Source organism: Lethenteron reissneri, chromosome 19 (assembly GCF_015708825.2).
Source record: "Lethenteron reissneri isolate LAM-NWPU_2019-01 chromosome 19, ASM1570882v1, whole genome shotgun sequence".
Lineage (NCBI taxonomy): Eukaryota > Metazoa > Chordata > Hyperoartia > Petromyzontiformes > Petromyzontidae > Lethenteron > Lethenteron reissneri.
The window spans coordinates 12728688-12747351 of NC_083797.1; the positions used below are offsets into that span (position 1 = coordinate 12728688).

The following is an 18664-nucleotide window of genomic DNA, read 5'->3' on the forward strand; positions in this document are numbered from 1 at the left end:
CCCTTTTTACCGGGTAAAAGGGTAAAGGTGTCGACATGCCAAGGGGTAAGGGTAAAGGGTAGGGTAAAGGTAGCTCGGAAAAATTACCCGGTAGAGTAAAGATAGCGCGAAGTATTACCCGGTAAATACGGTACCTTGTTTATTGCGAGAAGCTCCGTGGCGCAGTCTGTGGCTTCCATTTAATAAGTAATATTTAAAAACTAAAAAAAGAAAACACGATTTTTTTTTTTTCGATTTAAAGCTTTCGTGACTGCAGGGATTCATCTTCTTGGTTCTTTCGGTAAAGTCACGTAGAAGGGAAGTAATAAAATAATAAAAATAAAATAAAAAATAAAAATAAAACATAATAAAACAATTCTCACCAAGAATTGTTTTATTATGTTTTATTTTTATTATTTTATTACTTCCCTTCTACGTGACTTTACCGAAAGAACCAAGAAGAAAAAAAACACGCTTTTATTAAATGTACTCGTAATGGCAGAACTCCACGACTCCAGGAAGTGGCCCCGAAGCTTGCCATAACGTAAGGGGCCGTGGTGATTTACAGCCAACGTGAGTTGAGCGTGGACAATTAGAGCCAAGCCAAAACATAACGTATACAAAAGATCGTATAAAAATATGTATTTTTTTAGTGATATAATATAGTATTGTCACCATTACGACATACGTATACCAAGTTTGCAGTCGATACCAAATTAGGAAGTGGGTTAAAATTGAGTTACAAGATTTGAGGATACGACAGCGACGAAAACAACGACAACAATGACAACAACGACAACAACAACAATAACGACAACAACAGACAGAGTGAGTTCAAAGAAAGCCATGTAAAATTGGAATCATCGAGAGTATTCTATATGAATAAAGCGCTCTACCTAGCATTTACCGTTATAAACCTTGTTCATGTGTAGTAGTACCCCAGTAATTACCCTGTAATCGGGTAATTTGTATGGGGTAAGGGTTAAAGGTAGGGTAAAGGTAAGCTCGTTGCTTTTTACCTTTTACCTTACCTGCTAAAGGGTAAAAGGTAAGGGTAGAGTGATTGTATTGTGGTAAGGTAAAAGGTAGGGTAAAGGTAGGCTCGTTTTTACCTTTTAACTTTTACCTTACCTTGCCGAGGCCTAGTGTGAACCTGTTAATGTAAAATCAGAGTCGAAAATAACTGCTAACATTTGAAGGTAGGATGGAAACATCACAGCCAGGTAATACCGATCGCCTTCACGCTGACGTCTGTTGCTGTCACTTCTCCTAATGCTAAACGGATCTTGTTCAGGGCCGTCCTAGCCCTGATCTCAGAGAATAAGATTGCTCCGATTTGAACTAGACAATTTAGACAAGACTCTTGAAATCACACTTAACATTGACAGAAAAAATGTCTGCATCTGATTAGGAACATGTAGACAACGCGACAGCCTCTTCAGCCGCCTCAATGTCAGCTAAATGCAAAGATAACCTGATTCACAAGTTCAACCTCCTTTCCAAGAAGAATGCCAGATCCACACATTAAAAAGTTAGACGTTGACAAGATTGTTATCAATCACAGTAACAGTCCAATATCCGACAGCCTAAAATCGGTTCTAGCTAAAAGGTTGAATTTCGCAGTCACCCCTTAACACATCCCAGTTGATATCATTGGACAGGTCGACGTAGCCCTTAAAGGTTTGGGACACATGTCTGCAGATGTGGCAAGATTGTAAATCGCTGCAATCCCATTAGCAACATCAGTAAGGACGAGCGCTTTGAGCTTTCTCAATTTAAAAAGAGAGATGACGTAGTAATGCTCTCAGCCGACAAGGGAAATGCCACTCATCATGGACAAAACCACGTACAAGAACAAAATTCAGGACATACTTAATGATGGTAGCTATACCAAAATCAATAGAGATCCCACCAACCGCCTGGTTACAAAAACCAACAATATCATCACCGATTCGACATCTTTAATCGAATCAACCAAGTGGTTTTCCTCAAAACCCTCTGCTGCTAGACCACCCAGATTGTATGGCTTACCAAAAATCCATAAAGAAGGCACACCACTTGGGCCTATCGTTTCCACCATTGACTCGCCCACCTACAAACTGGCCCGATTTCTGTCTGAGACCTTACAACCATTCACTGGTAAGACCACCTCCGCTGTACTTAACTCGGCTCACTTGGTATCGTTAATTAAGGACATCTCACTATCTCCAGGTGATTTGCTCGTTAGTTTCGATGTAGTATATTTGTTTACCAAAGTTACTGTGCCTGACACCATTGCAATCATTGAAGATTTGGTCCAATAAGGACTGAATGCTGTTGTACAGGCCCTGGTTAAACACTGCCTCACCAACACTTACTTCACCTGGAATGGAACATTCTACAAACAAGTCGAAGGTATCCCAATGGGTTCTCCCTTATCTCCAGTTGTAGCCAATGTTTTCATGGAAAAATTTGAGACGGATGCCATCCAGGCATCTACTCTTCATCCGTCCTTTTGGAAGAGGTACATAGATGACACGTTCGTCATCTGGCCATATGGCCTACCAGCTCTGAACCAATTCCTGAACCACATCAATTCCATACACCCAGCCATCAAATTCACCATGGAGGTGGAAAAGGATGGCACGTTACCATTTTTGGATGTTTTAATCGAAAAGAGACCAGATGGCTCAATGGGACACTTTGTCTACAGGAAAGCCACCCATACGGATGCCTACCTAAAAATTGATTCCCACCACCATCCATCCCAAAATAATTCCCTCATCAAAACTCTACACAATAGAGCTCGTTGTATTTCCGACCAACACCACCTAGCCAGTGAACTGGAACACGTACACCAAGCCCTCAAGATGAATGGATATTCAGACTACACAATCCGTAAATAAATCACCCCAAATGTTGAGAAAGAACCATCTGAGGACCCAATCAAAACCATTACCTTGCCATATATAGCAGGGGTCACCAAAAGTATTTCCAAAATCATGAGCAAATACAAGATCCAGGTTCGATTTAACACAGGACATAAAATGCGTGATTTGATCCCATCTGTGAGGGATGTGATCCCTGACATGCAATATCCTGGCGTCTACAAACTAAGCTGTGCCTGCGGCAGTATTTACATTGGAGAAACTAAGAGACATGTCTCGGACCGTGTTTGTGAACATAAGGCAGATCTGAAACACGGTAGAACCCATACCTCAGCCGTGGCTGATCATTGTTTTAATGCGGTGGGCTCACACGGAATCGATTTCTCCAAGAGCGAGGGTACTCTGCAAACCCACTGATTATCAACAAAGATTTGTTCATGAAGCTAATTTGAACCGAAAAGATGGGTATAAACTGAGCAATCTTTAGAAGGACGTTATTAACCAGGTAAAGTCATAACTGGCTGTGATGCTTCCATCCTACCTGCCGATGTTAACGGTTATTTACGAATCTCTGAGTTACATTACCTTGTTAAATGTCTTTACATTAACAGGCTAAATGTCTCGCTAACATAGTCGCTGCTTCCCTTTTCCTCGATGTGGCGGTGGCTCTCGTTGTTTAATAGGCTGAATGTGTCTCATTAACACAGCCGCTGCTGCGGGAGGCATCTCACATTGAAATGCTAATCTCTAATCTTTAGCAATACAATGGCTTCTTCAGCACCGTAGTCGTGGAGTTACATTAACAGATTGACATGCTAATCTCTAACAATCCAATGGCCGAGGTACATTACTTGTAAATTCCATCTCTAGCCCCGCCCACTTTCCCTTGGGTTGTACCCATCTCAAACCTATATAACCTCTTGCTGCAGTAGTTCTCTCGCTATATTTCTCCTGCCTCAGCAGTTCGCCTGCTATATTTTTTCACCTGAAGACGATTGTTTGTGTTGCGATCGAAACGTCGTGATTTAAAAAAACAATTATATCTATGTGACTTTACTGAAAGACCCAAAGAGTATGAATTCCTGCAGTCACGAAAGCCTTAAGTCATAGTAATATCTACTGACTAGCAGTATTTGCTGACTGTAGTATTATCTACGGACTGCAGTAGTATCTGCTGACTCAATAGTAATATCTGCCGACTATAGTCGAAACTAATGACTCTACAGTAGCATCTACCGAGTCTGCAGTAGTATCGCCCGACTTTACAGTAGTATTTACCGACTGTACGATTCCAAGAACACAGGATGAGATGTTACTATCCTTTGTGCAAGCACTTTCAAGAGTTCATGAACAGTGAGCCTGGTGAAATTTGGGGAGCACATCGTCAGTAGTGTACCTTTGGTTCCTAGGGTGTTTCGGCCTTTCATACTATACACCCTCCCCAAAGGCGGCCAGCGACAGGGTGATCAATCCTACGCTTGCGTCCCATTCCCAATTAGTCATAGGAGTTGCCTTGTTGTAGATAGCCAACATCCCATGGGACTATGCATGGCAGGGGCGTCCTCCCTGAGTCAAGCATTGTTGACCGCATACCTCCTGGCCCTCTCACTTCGGGGCCCAGCTGGGGTCTTTCCTCTTCATCCAGAGCCACTGACTGCTGCGTTCTGCCGCCTCCGATACCGCTCTGATTGCCGAACGCTGGCTCTGGCCCTTAATTCCCAGGTCTCTAAGCAGTCTGGTTGTAGATGTTGCCACAAAACCTCTGCAGCCCACCTCCACTGGTCGGACTTCTGTGTTTCAGCCATGATGCCATGCTTCGGCAGCTAGATCGGCATAGCGCAGATGTTTTCGCTCATAAGCCTCATCTACTGAGTCCTCCCAGGGTACTGTGAGCTCAATGATGAAGACCTTCTTGAGCGAACGGGACCAGAGCACAATGTCAGGTCTTAGGGTGGTGGTTGCGATCTCCGGAGGAAACACAAGTTGCCGGCCAATGTCAGCTAGCATTTTCCAGTCGCGGGCCAAGCGCAGCTGGTCTCGCTCTAATGGTGTAGAGCCGCTCTTCGGTGGTTTAGCCCCTTCGCGGACAAAGGTCGTCCGTAAGTGGTGTGATGCTGCTGGGGGTGGTAGGGAGTTGGTGGCAGCTCGCTTGTCCTCCAGGGCGGACGCAAGGTTTTTAAGGACTTGGTTGTGACGCCAAGTGTAGCGTCCTTGGGTGAGGCTTGTTTTACACCCTGTGAGAATGTGCCTGAGGTTGGCTGGCATGGAACAGAGGGCACAGTCCGGATCTTCACCATACCATTGGTGAAGATTAACTGGTGTTGGAAGGACGTCATATGTTGCTCTGATGGAAAAGCTCAACCGCCTCGCTTCCATGGCCCACAGATCCTTCCAGCTGATCTTCCTCTTCTCCACACTGTCCCATCGAGTCCATTGTCCCTGTTTGGCAAGAGAGACTGCCTTGGCCCACCTTGCAGCCTCCTCCTGATGGCGTACTTCCTGCACTACCATCTTCCGCCGCTCTGGTGCAGTGGCCTTACTCCAAGCAGCACGGCTAGTTAGCCCAAGGCCTCCTCTCCCTTGCTGAACATGACCCACAATGTCAGCATGTCTGAGGGCTGCTGTTGCCTCCTGGACTGCTTTTCCTGGCCTCCATTTGCGCCCAGTTGCCAAGGTCGGCGCGTTGTTGCTCACCACTGGGTCTCGAGATTCATTCAGTGTCATCTGGAGCCTGGTTTTTGCACACTTGAATTCCTCTGTTAGACTGGTGAGGGGCAGCTTGAGGACTCCATCTCCATAGAGGCCTATGGTGGTAAGGCATCGTGGAACTCCGAGCCACTTCTTTAAGTAGCCTGTGACTCCTCTTTCCATCTTCTCCACTGTTGAGATTGGAACCTCATACACTGCTAGGGGCCACAACACCCGGGGTAGGAGAACAAACTGCAGACACCAGGCCTTTAACTTTCCAGGTCGCTGGGTGTTGTCGATGGACTGTAGGCTACTACTGATGTCTTTGCGCAGCTGTTGCACCTGGTCTTTGTCCTTCAGGCTTGCATCATACCACCTTCCAAGGCTTTTTACCGGCTGCTCAGACACTGTTGGGATTTGGTCATCTCCGATGAAGAATTTCAGGTCAGAGAGAGTACTCCCTTCACAATCGAGATGCTGCGTGACTTAAATGGTTTAATCTTCATACGGGCCCAGCTGATGTTCTCCTCGAGTTTTCTGAGCAGTCTCCTGGTGCATGGGACAGTGGTGGTCAATGTTGTAATGTCGTCCATGTAGGCTCTGAGTGGAGGGAGGCGGAAACCAGAGTCGACTCGCTGTCCACCAGTAACCCATTTTGAGGATCTAATGATAACCTCCATTGCCATTATGAATGCCAACAGAGAAATGGTACATCCCGCCATTATACCTACATTCAGGCACTGCCATGAGGTGGTGAACTCTGAGGTGGTGAAGCAGAACTGCAGATCCTGGAAGTACGACTTCACCAGGGTTGTGATGGTGTCCGGTATGTGGAAAAATCTGAAGGCAGACCATAGGAGTTCATGGGGCACAGAGCCAAATGCATTGGCGAGGTCGAGGAAGACTACATGGAGGTCCCTTTTCTCCACCTTGGCCATTTGGATCTGGTGCCAGATCATGCTGGAATGTTCTATAGTCATATATACCGACTTAATAATAGTATCTTTCGACTCTATAGCAGTTAACTACTTATCAGTGCCGTGGTGATGCCTTGTCCCGTGCAGAGCCCCCGGCCTCGCCTAGATTGCCCAGCCGGCTGAGGTGGCACCTTGGCAGCCTGGTCCTGGGCTGCTACACCACCCCCCCCCACCGCCCGCTCTACGATAGCAGTAACTACAAACTCTACAGTAGTGTAGTGACATCGCTGACATTACGGTGTAATGCTGGCTCTAGAGAGGCTTTGCGTGCGATGGACTCACATCGCGGACATCCCGTATATGTGGGTGTAGTACCGGCCCTAGAGGGGCTCGGTGAGCGCTGAGTCATAGCGCTGAGTGGCACTACGCTTGGCGTGCAGTACCGACCCCTACAGGATGGGGTGTGAGAGTATCGGCCAGGGAATGGGGTTACTATAGGCCGTGGCACTCTGGTTGACCCCGGAGGACACGTGACTGGTAAAGTCTACACAGGGGCCCCAAGTGGGGACTAGGGGTGGTCACGTGTTGGGGCGAGATCCTGCTCGAGGATTCGAGAAGGTGGTCGTGGCCAAGGGCGGGGCCAGCCACGACCAGTGAAGGATATAAGCCGGGTCCCCAGAGGGACCGGGGTTCAGCGTTGCTGTTGTCATCTTGAAGATCTACGTTCGACGTCCGAGAAGAGTCACCAACACGTGGACCTGGACCCAAGCTGCGGTCCTGCCCGTTGTAGCTACTCCCAGTGTATTTAGTGTAGTTAGCTTGGTGGTTCACCACCATAGGTTATCTGGTGAAGAGGCAGTTACCCCTTTGTGTTGGTGTCATTAAATGTGTTGCCTCCAAAGAGTACGTCTGCGACTCAGTTGAACTCACTACAGTAGTATCGACTGATCCTATAGTAGTAAGTTCACGCATTGGGGTGGGGGGGGGGAAGAAGAGGACATCACACACTGCTTCTTCAGTTTTTTCTTGCTGTGGTTGTCCCACCTGAAGACAATTGCTTGTGTGGCGATCGAAACGTTGTGATCTATTCTTTTTTTCTACATACGTGACTTTACCGAAAGAACCAAAGAGTATGATTTGTTTACTTTTTCTATACTTTGCACTCCTATCTTGTTTTCGTATTGATTGTTGTTCTAACATTCTGATCAGTCACTACTGGGCATCTGTGAAAAATCGCGTTTTAGCTCATTGGATTCCTGCAGTATAAATAAATATAGTAAACCCTTGTTAAATCGACACATGCGGAGCTCTTGCCTTGCCGAATTACCCAATATTCCGAATTATGTACAACGGTACTCCCCAGTGCCTCCTGCCCCAAACTCTTCACACATTGACATTGACACACCTGCATCAATTTTATCCAAAACTTTGGATTTGTCTCGCAGACTAAGGGATTTACTTGATGTAGGTGTAGACATTTCTGAGGGAGTTGGCTTGCACAGAGTGCATAAACAAGGTAAAGTCCAAAGCGACAGGTCTGCACTGACGCTCACCATGCGCGCTGCCACCAGACTTAAGTCGGTGTTTTGGTCGTGGCGTGTGGCATCGTTCCACGTGTATGCCAAAATTGGGCCATTCGGTTCGGCAATTCGACTCGTAGCAAATTACTAATACCGTATATATTGCCATAGTGCAGCCGTGCTGAATTATCCCCAATTACGAATGATCTCCTCAGCTGAAAGATGACTCAAGCTTGAGCATCTGCCCCCCCCACAAGCCCGGCGCGTCCCCGCTGTCCTCCCGCCACTTCGCCTGCCCCGACTGTTTTCTGCTCTTCACGCTGCACGACCAGTGCCTGCAGCACATGCAGCAGCAGGGCCACTTCCGGAGCACCTACCCCATTGGTAAGCGCATCCAATGAGCTCGTTCGTACCTGATGCTGATATCGGTGGAGAGCAATTTTTTTTATTTTTGGAAGCTACCGGAACCATGCACTTTTAAATCCTGATTGGAAACTAATTTCTTTAGAACTGATTTTTGTGTTTAGTTTGTTGTCCTTCCCCCGCGCCTCCGATTAGCACGGTTGGCTTCGTGCGGTGCAAAAGAAGTTCGACGTACGTACCTGCTCGCTGTGGTTAAGCCACACTCATCAATACCTCTAACCCCCTCCACCTGCTGAACCCTTTGTGATTGGCAGAGAAGCAAAAGGAGCCGTGCCCTATCGTGTTCCCGGACTACGCGAAGAACATGCTGGTGTCCCTGTGCCGGGAGGTGGAATTTACGGTGACGTGCGTCTCCTGCGGGCAGGGACTGCGCAGCAACAATCACGTCACGGAACATTTCAGGTGACCGAGCGTGGGGCTCGGGGGTCGCTTTCTCTCCATTGATAATGGAGCATTGCGGTAGCCTTGGCTGCACCCGGCAGGCCCGCACCAAGAACACGTCGTCGCCACCGGGACCTTTAACACCGCCGTGTAGCGCAACAATGCTTTTGGCTAGCGATCGAACAAAGACGGTGACTGCATCGCGCGCTTTTTACCTCCGTCTGAATAGCTCTTATGTGAAGGCTATGGGGGGTTGGATCTTTGTCTTTAAAGTCTTTTGTTTGCCCGCGGTGGTGGTGGGGGGGGACTTGTGGCAGGTTGCGGTGCCAGGGCGGGTGGCCACTGGCACTGGCCAAGCAACCGGTGAGCGACGTGGCCAAGGTGTTCTGGGCAGCCGGGCGCTGCCTGCTGTGCGCTGGCCTTGCGCTGCTCACGGAGGACGACTGCGCCAATCACGAGGCGGCCACGGGCCACCTGGTGTGGCGCATCAACAACATGCAGGTCGCCCTCATCGCCTTCTGCTACTTCCGCTCGGGCGTAAACAGCGCCGCTGTCAACGACGGCAAAACCAGCAGCAGCATCGGCAAAAACTATGACGGAAAGACGGCTGGCTCACACAGTCCACAGCCCAGCACGTCATCCACCGACACCGGCAAGTAATGCGGTTTGAGAGGTCGGCCAGCCAGGGCTAAACTAAACAAAAAAACTAGAAACTATTTTTTTTATTTTACCTGGTAAGGCCCACTGAGCTGCGTAGGTCTTTTTTTCAGAAGTGACCTGACTATCACAAATGATAGCTCAACGAAGTGGCTTATCGTGTGGAAATATATAGCAGCCGACTACTCTAATCGCGTGTTGTTGATTCTAAATGTGGAGAGAAAAACCGGTGGACCCGGAGAAAAATCCACATTAGCACAGGGAGAGCATGGAGACTCCGAATATACAGGTATAAGGGTCAGGATAGAACCCACGACCTCCTGCCTGCATACCAGGCGAGGTAGTTAACATCTCACCACCCGCCAAGCATACGAGGGCTAGGCCGTGCTTTCAGGTTTTGTAGCCAGTCCTGGGTGATGGCCGTAGAGTTGTGATAAGGGCTGTGGTGACATTCCCTTTAGTCGAGCAATTTAGCCGGTACGATTGGTCATTTCATTTCGTATCCATCAAACTGACCTGGTGAGGTCATGACGACGATTTGTAATGGTGTTTAAATCAGCAGCTATGCAGGTCTCCTCTCAACAGACGACATTGAAGCAGATACCAATTTGTAATGATTAATCATAATTTATAACACGGCCTCAAACAATTGTTCTCAGGACGTTATAATTTGTGAGGTACCACATACAGATAGCTGTGTACAAAGTATTTCCTCGTCTAACACGGTAGATGCGTTCCTGAAAGGTGTGTTAAGTAAAAGCAACATTTGCACTCAAACCAGCCTGGAGTCGTGCCATGGCGGGACAAAGAACTGAGATGAGGGTACACAGCGTACTGTATCGTTCCGCGTACTGTATCGTACCACTCGGTTGCGCAGCTTCAGAAAGTAGTTTGTTGTTCACCGCTCAGGAACCGAGTTCTAACAGGCGCGTTGTTCAGAAAGTCTTCCCAATAAAAGAACCGTGTTATAGCGAAAACGTGCGAAGCGAGGAGTTACCGTACGAGATATTCACCCCTGCACTGACCGTGCCAGTGGGTGGCAGTGAATAATGACGCCGTCCTTCGATTTACTGTGCACCTGTTCTGATCTCCCAGTTACAAAAAAACTACTCAAAGGTATTGGCTAGGTTTCCTGAGCAGAACCATCCCGAAATAGTCCCGAAGCTCATTTGGAGTCTTCATGGGTTAAACACAAATACATTTTTACTGATCTTGACTGAGTATTTTATTTAGAACAGTTTTTTCTAAATATTACCTTTTAAATGCTGCGTTACCGTCGCTTGGTGTGTGTGCGTGTGTGTATATTGCGCAATCGACAGGTGCATTTCCACATCCCGCTTGCAGCAGCAACAACAACGACGACAATGGCAGCGGTGTCGGAAACATCATCGGTGGCAGCAGCAGCAAGGCTGCAGGCGGCGGCAGGGCGACGGAGGCCCCGCAGTGGGTGTGCGAGTGCGGCAGCGTCCTGGCCACGGAGGACGAGGCCTTCGAGCACCTCGTGGCAACCAACAGCGTGCACTTCCGCTGCCTCGTGTGCCGTACGGTCTTCCTAGCCGAAAGCATTGTGAGGCTGCACATGAGCCGCACGCACGGCGGTGCGCACTTATCCGACTACGAGCGCTGGTGCTGCTCGTGCCGCATTGAGGTGCCCAGTGGACGCAACGGCATTGCGGGCCACCTGCTGAACTACCACCCAGGCCACTCCTTCTACTTCGAGCGCCGCGGCGGTGACGACGACGAGACTCCGGCGACGGAAGCGACGGCGGCGCCAGAATATCCCGCGACAGAGCCGGCGCTCGGTGCAGCGGCTGGTGGCGCGCAGGGCTCGGAGGCGGCCGGCACGAGCGGGGCTTCCCCGCAGAAGGATAACACCGTGGCCGTGAGGCCCAGGGACAGTGATGAGCAGCAGAAGACTCTGAAACCGCCCAGGAAGAAGCACAAGGTTGCTGACAATCGCGGGCCAATTTACAAGTGCTGCTTTTGCAAGAAGGCAAGCTATCTACTGGAGGCTATTCATGACCACCTGAAAAGTCACATGCAGTCTAATCTATCCAAAAAGGGCCCGCACTACCTGGTTTTGTGTCCAGAGTGTCGAACGCAGCTGTTGCCAGGCAAAAGCACGTGCCAGCGCTGCGGGAACAGGGTCAGCGGCGGTGGGAGCAGCAGTAACAATGGGGTTGGGAGTAGTGGTGGAGGTGGTTACCCCTTCTTAGCGGCCTACATGAAAGTTCAGTTGGACTTGGAGCCCAAGCCCATGCCATTTGAGTTCACAGCGTCTCCATCTCCGGAAAGCAGTGAGTGCTGGCATTTTGCTTTAATTGCTTTTGTTCTTTGAGATTCTCCGTTACTCTGAACTGAGAGTAACCAAAGACATAGTGTATACATACTGATGATTTGGGAGGTGGCGTGGTGGTTATTAGCTTGTCACACAATGAATCCTGGTGAGCTCTGTTCTTCGCTACTGCTGAGAGACCAGTGGAAATTGAAATGTAAACCTGTCCCGTCGCAACCCTTCATTCACTTCACCAACCAGCTCACGGTCATAGAACTGCCGTGATCCACACCATGAAGGGAGGCCTTCCACCAGGAGTGCATGTTTGCCAAAGAGTCTATTATTTAGGAATTATTATAATGCAAATTAGATGTTAAAGTACAGTAAAATCCACAGTGAGCCAGATTTTGCACTTAGCTAGACCAGGTCCGCTAAAAAAAAAAAAAAACTAATATGTATATTTATTCAGAATATTTAACACACTACGTTTGGAATATTTTACATAATGTAATGCATGACGGAACGCGCTCGAGCATGCTATTGCACTTTTATGTAGTTGCATTGTGTGTGAAGATTATTTGCGTAAATACATTAGCGGTAGAGGGTGACGGGGAGGGAGTGAGAGGGGAGGGCGGCGGTGGGTGATGTATGGTAGGGGGAGTGAGGGGGGGGAGCCGTGTACCGTCGAAACGACTGCAGTACTATAAAAAAACACACCACAAGTACTCTCTTATTTTGGTCTGTACACTAACACACGCGCCAGACCTTTCAGATCTGGGAACGAGGGCTCCACCCTATTAGTCTGGCAATTCGTTTTTTTTTTACTAAACTAAAAACTAAACTTTTATTTTACCAGGTAAGTCCCACTGAGCTATGTAACTCTTTTAGAAGTGACCTGGCCACAAATGATAGCTCTATGGAAGTGGCTTATCGTGTGGACATGTAAAGCAGCCAGATACTCTAAACATGTTATGTCAATTCTAAACGTGGAGGGAAAACCCAGAGAACCCAGAGAAAAATCCACGTGACCACGGGGAATACATGCAAACTCCAAATATACAGGCGTTATATTTAGGATAGAACGCAGGACCTCCTGTATACTAGGCGAGGTTGTTAACATGTCGCCACCTTCAGGCCTCTTGCAAATGTGATTTGATCGCTCGAGCAAGACACAATGATGTACGTGCTTGGTGTGTGTGGAGTGTGCTTTGTGTTTTACATATCTGCGTGGGTGGGGGGGTGGATTTTTGAACAACCAGGCCCCGACTCAAGCAATCAGGAGCTCCCGGACGCCGACTACCTGAGCACCATGTCACACGTTCTCCTCATTGACCTGGACAACTGGCCCAACTTCTTTCAAAAACTCCCTGCGCAGCTGCAGACTGGCATCTTCATATGGGGCTTCAAAGGTGAGGAGTAAGCAAAGGGGTGAGTAAGATTAGGAGTAAGCAAATGGGTGAGTAAGATTAGTGGCCTTGAGCCATGGTTGTCATCCTTACCCCCCCTCTCTACCCATGAGGAAATAAAATGACAACCAATTTCATCGTAAGCTAGCGATGGACAATGTTGATTGGCGCTTTGCCGAATGTGTTTTTAACTCCTGTGTAACCTCTTATCATCGCTGTTTCAATTAAATAAACACTCCATTGTGAATCTGGCATTCTAGTACTGGTCTAAATAAACTTTTTGGATTCTACTTCTCGATGGCAGGTTGGATGTGAAGGCAACCCTGCTGGCTTTTGCCATCAATTCCAGGCTCTGGCTCACTGTTCAGTATGAAGTACCTTCAGTTACTCTTGTGATCCACATGCTGCATGTTTGATCTCCTTGCGTGACAGTTTCAACGATGAAGTATAAACCATCAATCTGACTCCGGTCATCCTCGCAGCAGCACCTTTTTTGCTGGCCATTGAACAAAGACAGTCACCCCATCGCGCGCTTATTAAATGCGCTACTGCGGCTTCTGGAACACTCTTCTGATATTAGGAAGCCACTGCAGATATGTATTTTTAAATCATCTAGTTTAAAAACTAATTTCTTTAGAACTGATTTTTGTGTTTAGTTTTTTGTCCTTTCCCCCGCACCTCCGATTAGCACAGTTGTCTACGTATGGTGCGGAAAAAGTTCAACATACATACAGAGGTTGCTTAAATCCCTCGGCCTCTGCCACACAGCACCAAAAATTGGGTGCAGCACAGTTAACCGATCGGCAGGTCGCGTCTGGTGGGGTAAAGTGTGGGTATATGAAACGCTTCCAAGATGTCTGGCTAGCGTGGAAGTCCGTGTGTGGAAGCCCTTCCACCAGCAGCGGTGTGAACGGACAGTCGCGTGGCTGCACCCCTTCACGCTGTGCTTGCGTTCGTCCCCCGGGTGGCGTTGCCAAACCAAGGCGGAAGCAACAAGTGGCAGCCACCCAGGGATTGTGCCGCATACCGTCAGCTGCAGCAGCAGGGCTGCTTTTTCCTACACCCGCAGTGCAGTGGGCGCAAGGACGCCGCCGACTTCGCCATCTGCCTGCACGTGAGTTTCAAAAGATTTTAAAGACTAAGATCCCCCCCTCCCTTCGTGTAGACTTAACAGACTCTTGGGGTAAGTGCTGTTAGTGAGCATCTATGAAGGCCAGAACGGCACACGAGGGAGTGGGTGGCCAGCACCACGCCCGGCCGCCTTTGTCTCCCGAGTGGCAAAGTTTTTTCCACATCGCACCAAGTACTCATTTGAGACTGTATTGACCTAGGGGATGCCCAAGACTGGTTCAAATAATTGTCACTGGTGATGGCCGTGAGCGGGAATCGAACTCGGATGGCTGGTTTCATATCGCAGCGCGCTAAACGCTACACCCCCCCCCCCCACCCCTACAAACGTACACCGTTAGCCTAGTGCGTCATTCAGTCATTAACACTGATGCATAGTCTGGTCTGTCATTCAGTCACTTATAAATTGTTGTGTGTTGGTGTATATATGTATATATTTTTGGTGTCTGTGCAAAATAACCCCCTAACCTCATGGTGCTGGACGGGCAACGCTGTCGTGGGCAGTGCCGTGAGGGGAGGGCCAATTCAGATTGGCCTTTCCCCTCAGGGCGTCTGTGACCACCGTAGCGGCTAAATGGGGGCTCTGGATGGGTGCGAGGGGCTAGTAACCCCTCCACCTTCAATAAATTACCACTAAACCACGACTGAAATATCTAACTAATAAGCTTGTGCCGGAGGCCCCGGGCAGACAGGCGTCTATGACGTCTGCTGGCCAAACCCCATTTGGCGGAGCCAGGAGATTGAATCTCTCGGGGCTCCTCCAGGAACAATGAAAAGCCACTTCGGATGGCCACGTGGAATGTTCGAACGTTCACTGCGGAGGAGAGGCTGCCACTCCTGTCGGGAGCTGGATTGGTACCGCCTGGATCTCTGGCATTCAGGAGGTCCAGTGGACCGGATCTGGCTCCTGCCACCATGAGGGGTGGACAGTCCTCTACTCGGGGCAGGAGACTGCCAAACAACAGGGTGTGGCTCTTCTTCTGAACAATATAATGAAGGGGGCGTGGGAGCGTGGCGGTGAAGTGTGGGAGGCTGTAAGCCCCAGGCTACTTTGGGCTTGCCTTCCCATCAACCACAGGCGAGGAGTGGTGGTCGTGTTTACTTATGCCCCCACCAAAGACGAACATCCATGGAGGGATGCAGGCAAGGCCGATGAGTCAGATGCTTTCTATGACCTGTCACAGGTGCTGGCTAAAGTGGCCCCTTGGGATAGTCATCTTGTTGGGTGACTTCAATGCCCGAGTTGGTCATGATGCTGGCACCTGGTCTGGAGTGATTGGAAGGCATGGGCCAGATCAGCTCAATAACAACAGTAGGCGGCTGCTAGATTTTTGTGCAGCCCATGGGCTTGTTATTACCAACACTCTGTTCCGGCATTGGCGCATCCACACAACATCATGGATGCATGCCGGGTCCAAGTAAGAACATCTGCTGGACTACATAGTGACGGACCAGCGGATGCGAGCCAATGTCCTTGACACCAGGACCTACCGTGGAGCTGATCTGCCCTCTGACCATCGACTAGTCATCTGTAAGATGCGCCTGCCTTTCTTCCACTCCGGTGGTGGGTGTACACCCAGACGATGGCATTGACAACAACAGTCATTACAATGACGTTAATGATGAAGAAGGTGCTGAAGGCAACATTGGCGACGACGACAACAAGGATTTTGATAAACAACATCGTCGGTGACGATCACAGAGACGACGAGAGTAGGGACAACGTCGCAGACGACGGCGGCGGCGACGACGATGAATTAGCTACACAACCGTTTCGGCGCCGGAACCTGTGTTTTGATGGTCTGCGTTTGCCTCGTACTGCTCGCGCGTAGGCCGGGCGCATGGACGCGCAGCTGCCCAAGCACATCCCCCTGTCCGTGCTGTCGGGGGACAAGGGCTTCATGGAGGTCAAGGAGCAGTTTGCTCGCACGGGACGCCCGTCACACATCCTCGACCCCCACAACACTGACGCCAAGCTGCTCTGCGCCCTCATCAACAGCATCTCAGACTCTGACAATGGTACGGCTACCGTGTGTGTGTGCGGAATCTTTGCGTGCGGTTGCTTGGGTGCGCATATGTGTCTGGCTGTGGGGAGCGGTGGCGCAGCAGTTTGTGTGATGCGCTACAAAAGCGGCGACCCCCAGTTTGATTCCCGCTCATGGTCATTGTAAGTGATGATTTTTTGAAGTGGTCGTGGGCCTCCCCTAGATCGACTCGGCCTCAGCTGTTGTGTAACCATTGGCACTGGGGAGACAAAGGCGGTCAGGTGTGGTGCTGGCAACCCACCCCTTCGTGAACCGTTCCTGCCTTGCTTAATAGGTGCTCGCTAACAGCACTTGCCCTAACAGTCTGTAAATGCCTATATGGGGGATCTTTGTCTGTAACGGCATGTATGCAGGTTTGTGTGTGTAGGCATGTGCGTGTGTGTCTGTATGCCGGTGCGTGTTGTGTGCCAGTAACCTTATGTACAAACCGTCCTTTTCTGTAAACTGAAAGGACTGCTCAAAAGAGGAAGTGTAACAACCTTCTAAGGGTTTATGACACAAACTATCCTTTGCAGCTGATGAAGACCTCTATTCATACGTCCAGGCTAAAGACCCTGGTCCGCTCCTCTGCCCAGGACTGTCTTCACTGTGTAATGTTTTAATGCACACTTCTTTCCAAACCATCGTCTCCTTTCCCTGCCCTGTAGTCCCCTCAATGGGTAATTAAACCTCTTCGAGGTCCCCTTTGATGTGAGAGCCCCTCCGCTGTTGTACAGTATATTGAGACGTTAATTATCTGCACACCCGAACATTTCAAAGGGTTCTCACAATTCACTGTTATTGGCCACATAAAGAAATTGGAGCCACTAAAAAGCTATGCTGCCTTGTGGTACCGATAAGTGAAATATCTGGTCTGGGCTCGTGGGCTAAAGGACAGTGTGTTGTGTGTCCACGTGTGTGACTGCTGTGTGTATACGTGTCGTGTGAGTGCAGTAGACGCCGAAGAGGAAGCTGAGCTGAGGGAGGCGTTGGCGCGCAGTCTGAAAGACATGGGGTCCACGCAGTCCCCTCTTGCATCCTAACCTCTCTGCGTGACCTGTCCCTCAGTTCACCTCAGAACCTTCATTTGACCTTCCTTAATTTTTTAATGAGCATTGATTTTTGATCAACAGACAGCGCTCTGCTTTGAGCTATGACTATTGTATCATCCACATGGAAAGTGACAAATCTTCATTCTGATTATGCCAGTGTGCTCCATTTAGGCAAACCAAACAAAATAAAGACTGCAAAATAAAAAAACAGAAATTTTTTAATGGTGTAACTGCTTGGCGAAATGAGATGATTGCTTTTGTTTATACTGGTAGGAACCTCCTGGTTACACCAGCCCACAGGGGATTATTGTGTCCGTCCGTCGTGCAGGGAGGGGCTGGGTGGGGAGGGGCTGGTTGGTGAGGGTGGGCTGGGTGGGAGGGATGGGGCTGGGTGGCATGGGGCTGGTCACCCCGTGGTGCCCTTATAAAACTCAACGTGTAACCTACTCACGCCGGCTTGTGCCCGTCCTCACAGTCGGGCATATTTGTGGAATACACCACGCCGCCGTTGACCCTGGCCATTGACCGAGCAAGCCAAAGTTCCTACCAGCTCCCTCCGCAGGAATGTATTGTTACCTGTCCATGACATGGCAACTAAAAAAAAGTCATTAAATTAACTAGAGAATTTTTTTTATTTTTATGAAAGGGTGGATGTTTATCATTTACTCACTGGATCTTGGTAGGCCATTTATTTATCTGTCACTTAGTTAACTCACAGTTGGTGTATATTGATCAGAAGATGAAAAAATTAACCCGTAAAAACAAAGTTTTTCACTATAAATCCTTTATATGTAAGATCACCTCTTGACATGCCCCGTATATTCCCGAGGGCACTAGCGTTGACCCGTTTTACCACTTTCAAGAACCTGGCGGCTTCAATGTAACTGCTCTATAAATAGTCTCCATTGTACAGCGTGGGGGCAGGGATTTCATGCCATGTGGTTAGTCAACATTTGCGTCATCATGAAACGGGCAGCTAGAGTCCTCTCGTCCTCTGGCTTGAGATGGCTGCCACCTATGGGTCAGATGATTGTCTGCCAGTATTAAGCAATTGGTAATTCAATATTTAATTTGTTTTCCCTAAACAGTGTAAAATTTTGGAAAAAAAATTTTCACGAACATTAATTGTCTCGCACAACGAGTCTGTGTGCAAAATGTCAGCTCGATTGGATCACGGGAAGTGGGTTAAAAAACGAGCGAAAGATTTGCACGGTCGTAAGCAAGCAAGCACGCAAGCAAGCGAACTTAATATAAGTAAACCCGTAAAAACAAAGTTTTTCACTCTAAATCCTTTATATGCGTGGCGGCTAGAGTCCTCTCGTCCTCTGGCTTGAGATGGCTGCCACC

General features: G+C 48.8%; 1 protein-coding gene across 7 annotated transcripts in view; it reads left to right on the top strand.

Annotated features, from left to right (window-relative positions):
- Positions 1-17638, top strand: part of ZNF451 (zinc finger protein 451) — a 30174-nt gene extending 12536 nt beyond the window's left edge. For 6 of the 7 annotated variants that reach the window (XM_061554379.1, XM_061554374.1, XM_061554377.1 and 3 more), the window contains exons 8-16: positions 8187-8355; positions 8649-8796; positions 9093-9427; positions 10752-11729; positions 12967-13116; positions 14097-14227; positions 16074-16260; positions 16802-16876; positions 17220-17638. In XM_061554379.1, coding sequence (XP_061410363.1) covers positions 8187-8355; positions 8649-8796; positions 9093-9427; positions 10752-11729; positions 12967-13116; positions 14097-14227; positions 16074-16260; positions 16802-16876; positions 17220-17308 — 2262 coding nt within the window. In that variant the 3' untranslated portion in view covers positions 17309-17638. The remainder of the gene's footprint in view (positions 1-8186; positions 8356-8648; positions 8797-9092; positions 9428-10751; positions 11730-12966; positions 13117-14096; positions 14228-16073; positions 16261-16801; positions 16877-17219) is intronic. The other variant, XM_061554380.1, reaches the window with a different exon arrangement.
- Positions 17639-18664: the final 1026 nt, after the last annotated feature.